Here is a 5148-nt window from a genome sequence, read left to right on the forward strand (position 1 = left end):
CAAAAGAAGGAAAGGAGAATATCGTGTAGATGGCATTCCAGATACCCGGGCAAACATGCCCGATCACCATTTACCAACACGGCCTTGGCCATTGCCCAGGCAAGATGGAACGAGACCTAGGGAGACCGGCCGTCAGACATGCCCGGTTATTCTGGACGCGACTCTGATAACCGGTTGTTTGTGCGCGATAGAACACCCCACCGGTATGTAAACTTTCGTTAGGTACGCGACTCATTGGCGAGACGGCAGTCAAGCATTTGCGCCATTACCGAATCTTCGTGGAAATAACCGGGCGATTCGTTTTCAAGGTGGGCAAGTCAAAGTGGGTTGGCCCTGTCGGACCTCGGGAAAAATGATGCCCGGGCAAACATGCCCCCTTCATGTCGCGTTGCGTGAAATGAATGCCAAGGCGGATGGCAAGGGGAAACGGTTGAATGCGAACCACTGCACCATATGCTAGCCGGCGGGAAAGTGAACGCGAGATTGGACATACCTGGCCATCTGTATCAGTCTCCCAATGGTGAACCCATGATTCTTTGTCAAAGTAAGACCCGGAGTCTCGTATATAGCGTTCGGACAAACTGAAATCCCAGTATATTGGCTAGATTATGCAGAGTCCTTCCTGCTTGAATATCTACAATGCCTGCAGACAAGTAGCCCATCCATGCCCGAAAACGATCATTTTCCTCAACCACCTTTAGATGCCGTTCGTTGGGGTAGAGCTGGGTAGGGTGAGAGAACGGGCGGCACCAAAGCCCTTGCCCCATTTGGTCGACGCGTTGGCGATCGCGTTTGTCGAGCACCGCAGCTGAAGTGGTAGGGAGACTGCGTCCACACACCTGGGCCTCTGCAGAGCTGTTATTGTATCTGCTCTTTCTATTCGGCTCCGATGTACAGGAAATCCACTGCATAGTTTTTGCCAGTACAAATCAGCCCTGGATCTAACCTTTCACACCTTCTGGGCAACAGACCGTGAACCTCACCCAAGCAGGCTGATGGGATTGGGTGGAATCTGAAGGCACGAGGGTTTATATACAAGATAAACGTAGATCGATTTGCAGTCGATTTGCTTCAATAGGGAATGAATTCCGCATACGAAGTTCTATTCTGTACTTGATCGAGCCTTTATTCACAACATCGGACCATAGCTCAGCTCCTTTCGGCTTCAAAAATCGCCGTATTATCTCAACTCTAAAAATACAGCGGTTGGATTAGCGAGGACAGCAGATTTATTCGTTGCACCCCGTTCATTCATCATGTTGTAATATGCGAAGGAGCCTTCGATCTGAGCGGCCCAGTAACAAAACAGAAGTCTACCACAGACGACGATCAGAAACAACGCAAGAATGTACACCGTCAAAATCAGTGAAAAGCTTCTCAGCGGAAATCGGTATGCCTTCCTCCGCCTCTAGGCCAGCAGCGTCGTATAGAGCCGTTGCAGTGGCCACTAAAACGCTGTCTCTGGCCACTGTTGCTTCTAGCCAGCTCAACCGACTTCGAAACACCCTTCGGGCCACCACAGTTAAAGTATCGCCGGGGATAAAACGATTATAATAGTATACGCTAAAGTTTCGAATGCCTCCCTGATGTCTGAATGTGGAGAACAACCGATGGCAAAGCAGGTCGATCAGCAGGTAATGTCCCGCGGCTCGTTGGTCTTGAGGAACCAGAGCTGCGGCTCGGACCGTGGATCCTACCGCGGGCTGTATCGCTAATGACTCCAAAAATCGTTCCTCCAGCGTTGCAGAGTTATTCAGATCCAGTTGCGGGATAGCCTCGGCGAGCGTAGAGGGCTCGGGAACGGGTGGTAGTCGGCAGCAGGTGCATTCCGACGTAGATGAGATTGGATCGGACTCTGGACCTGAACTCGCAGAGAGGATGCTGGGGTGGGATTCTTGGAGCGGGGCCGATGGCACGGCCGGGGTTGCCGGACGTTCAGTAAGATGGGACATGGTGTCGACTCCAGCAAGCGATTCGCGATCGAACCAGCCGTCGTTCTTCAAGTTTCCTAGTACGGCAACTGTTTCTGGTGGAGAAGGTCTCTGATGTTGGGACTGACGACAGATGTTGAGTTTATGTAGAGTCGAAACTCCGCAAGCATATAGTGTTGATGTGGAGTGAAGGCCCACGAAACTCGCTCCTACTCGGCTCTTACCTCCGGGATCAATAGCCAAGCTGCTTTCTGTCGCCATCCATGCTGCCTGAACATCCAGATCATCAGGTACAATGCCCTCAGAGTCGGGAGTTGATTGTCTTCACCACAACCGGGCAGGTCATCTTCAGCTGCGTCGTGGGAAACCCCTCATGTCTGACGGACAAAATCCGCAATGGAACCCCGGGGAAGTGGCGTTCGTTCCTGCTGACTATCCGTCATCAAAGGCTTGGTGTGAATTCCAAAATGGGAGCTTCTGGGATATGCCCTATTGAAAGGGTGGGAGTTCCAGAGTGCGACAAATATAGTAGCAGGGCATTCTATTCTGGTCTATAAGAGGGACCTCCAGCATAATTGATGCGTGACTGAGACATCGCGCCACCGCATAATGAAACATGCTTAGCCAGTTGCCGCCCGAGCTTGTTGATGCCATCGCCGACCTGGTATGTACTGTAGGGAACGCTACTGATCTCCGAAATGCCGCTAACGATGCGTTAGTTGCCACAACGTAGCGTTCGGTCATTGAGTCTTGTTTCAACCACACTATATGTCGCTCTGTTCCCTCGGCTCCACCGTGCGATCACCTTCCGTGCCAGCAATGAATGGGCCTTGAACATCCTGGATGTCAGTCTCTTTTTGGGGGACTGTCCCGACTACCGCGTCGGGGAGATTCTGCACGATACCAGGGAGCTAACGGTGAAAGCTCCAATCCTCATCGCTCGGTTTCATCGCTGTGTGTACAATAGCAACTTCTTCCCACCGGCCATGTCGCCAAGAGGGCTCACATTAGAAAGCCCACACGAACCGACCGCTCACAGGAGGTTTCTAGAGAGCCTGTCGTCTCAGATACACCAAGTTTTCACTCGATTAGAACCTGGAATCCTTCGTTCATTCCGGTGTGTATTGAGACATTGCCTCAAGGAACCGCAACTGACCCGCCTAGATGGCATATCGGGACCTGCATCCCCCCCAACATCTTGGATGTTCAAGGATACTTCGTACAGCATCAGAGACAGATCCGTCGTCTCTCTTTGATCACTGACGGCACCTGTCCCCACGCAGGCCAACATCTAGAGGGCCTGTCGTGTTTCACGGCGCTCACCGAGTTGGAGTGGGAGGGCATCCAACATCCGTCTGAGGTTAGCGCCTTGCGAGGTTGCCTCCAGCAGAACTCTCGACACTTAAAGGCGCTCTCTATTGGATTCCTGTCGGCGGAGAATCCACCGGGCCGTTGTGGCTTTGCGGATATCGTGGATCTCCTTCCGTCATCCTTCCGTGATGACTGTACCCGATCTGATCTGGACGGCTACTCCTTCCTCACTTTGTTGACCCTTTCACGCGTTTCGTTTCCCAGTGCGTTGCTTCCTGGCGTCCAACCATCGCCGTTCCGCGCTCTGCAGGCACTGACCCTGCGGGACTGTCCCAACGACCTGCGCTTTTTGCAGTTCTTGGCACGGTCCAGCACGCCCGTCTCCCTTCGGCACTTTGAGATTAGCAGCGACTATCTCCGCGAGTCGGGGGAGCGGTTGGCGTTCATCGCCATCGTCGAGTTTCTCCTTTCTTTTCAAGGCTTGGAATATCTGTACCTGAAGATCTCTAACTTTCCCCAGTTCCTTCCGGGTCTTGATGATGCCATTCATCATCACCAATCCACACTCCGTGGTCTGGTCTTCCATGAACGTCGGTTGATGGCGATCAACAGCGAACAGATTTTTGAAGAGCTTCGGGATGATATGGCCATGACGTTGCCCAGTATTCCGCGCATTCTACGGAAGATCTGTTCCCCGATCGCCCTGGGCCTCTGCCTTCGCCCAGCTCGCGTAGTACGTTTCCAATGTTTTCGCGGGACCACGAGCTAACCAGCGTAGAGGTATCTTCTCGTCGGCCTATCAATACGTTCGTCCATCCGGATCCTTCACCTGCGATTCAGTGGGGAGGAAAGAGCCCACTACAGTCTCCGGCGGGAGATCGTTTCAGAGCTGCAGAAGGATTTGGACGGATGGCCTTGGTCGCTTACCCAAAGACTCAAGAAGTCAAACGCCGCCGGACTTGACGTCTGGCCAACACGAGAGGCACCGGAAGCTCAGGAGTTCGTCAGGCTGGTCCAGTGGGCTTTCGGGCCTGCCGGTCTCCCGGCATTGCAAATCCTCGCCTTTGGCGACTTCTCCCATGGCGACCGCTGCCGAGAACAACAAGTACTGCTTCGGAGGAAAAGGGCTGATGGATCGTCGGACGGGGTATGCCACGGGGGATGCTGCACGGCTGATCGGACATTTTGCCTGGCCGACATTGATGACGATTCTCTTTGGGATGACCTTCCGTTGGATGGGTTGGATGGGCCCCGGTTTCTGTCTGCATGCCCCAGTACGGGGTTGATAGAATCCCCGTATGATCTCTAGTGGTGTAGAATAGATGGGGACTCATCATGCTGGGCTCTGTGTTTTCGATGGGGCAGGTGGTGTAGTTTAGTGGGCGCATTAAATGGCCCAAAGCAGGGCATTTCTTCTATGTGTTTGTTGTATACGCCTTTCTTGACTATCCCATTGGGCAGCTGGACCCGATAAAGTCGGTTGCATCGACAATAGCCAATAAACAGAGACGTCATTTTCAATGATAATATGCTTGAGTGAAGCCCTCATGCTGTCGGGGACGTGCCTTGTTTTGGCTTGCGGGCTAAGGGGAGGAAAGCGCCCAGCACCGCGGAGCCCAGCCATGTAGAGATCGAACCCTTCCGTCTAGATGCGGCCTGTCAGTTTGAGTCACTTTTCGTTGACTCGTTTTGTTTCGACAAAAGACAGCGAGCTCAAGCCACGGGATAGGATCAGTGTTCACCAGACCAAAGGAGCGTCGGAATGGTCCGTCGTACCCACGGTGGCGGCTTAACCAGAGCGTTTCGAGTGGCCGAGGCTCTGTCCATCAGTGCTCCGTGGCTCTCCCTTTTAATAAAGTAGTCGCCATGATCCGCTACGGTTGCGGCCACGAGAGATGTCCGGTCG

The 5148-nt window shown here is 53.2% G+C and overlaps 3 protein-coding genes across 3 annotated transcripts; 1 reads left to right on the forward strand and 2 right to left on the reverse strand.

The window, feature by feature from the left end:
• Positions 1–362: 362 nt before the first annotated feature.
• On the reverse strand, positions 363–1112 carry ASPSYDRAFT_844717 (uncharacterized protein). Its single transcript, XM_040851355.1, has 2 exons — positions 494–1112; positions 363–444 (listed from the first exon to the last, which is right to left on the reverse strand). The coding sequence occupies exon 1, from the start codon at positions 909–911 to the stop codon at positions 540–542; it is 372 nt and encodes a 123-aa protein (XP_040695743.1). The 5' UTR covers positions 912–1112; the 3' UTR covers positions 363–444; positions 494–539.
• An 89-nt stretch (positions 1113–1201) lies between these two features.
• ASPSYDRAFT_52748 (uncharacterized protein) lies at positions 1202–2144 on the reverse strand (the record flags this gene model as incomplete). The annotated part of the gene is given in 3 exon segments (XM_040848546.1): positions 1202–1386; positions 1399–2016; positions 2082–2144. Coding segments are annotated over 2 exon segments (619 nt in total), but the record flags the coding sequence as incomplete, so codon positions are not given.
• A 403-nt stretch (positions 2145–2547) lies between these two features.
• On the forward strand, positions 2548–4551 carry ASPSYDRAFT_165401 (uncharacterized protein; the record flags this gene model as incomplete). Its single annotated transcript, XM_040843353.1, has 4 exons — positions 2548–2595; positions 2651–3052; positions 3163–3975; positions 4021–4551. 4 exons carry the CDS (start codon positions 2548–2550, stop codon positions 4549–4551), a joined length of 1794 nt encoding a protein of 597 aa, XP_040695745.1.
• Positions 4552–5148: the final 597 nt, after the last annotated feature.

This window comes from Aspergillus sydowii (genome assembly GCF_001890705.1).
Source record: "Aspergillus sydowii CBS 593.65 unplaced genomic scaffold ASPSYscaffold_30, whole genome shotgun sequence".
Lineage (NCBI taxonomy): Eukaryota > Fungi > Ascomycota > Eurotiomycetes > Eurotiales > Aspergillaceae > Aspergillus > Aspergillus sydowii.

What these genes read in the sequence shown, in the direction of transcription:
- ASPSYDRAFT_844717 (XM_040851355.1), bottom strand. Translation starts at nt 911, where the DNA reads ATGCAGTGGATTTCCTGTACATCGGAGCCGAATAGAAAGAGCAGATAC.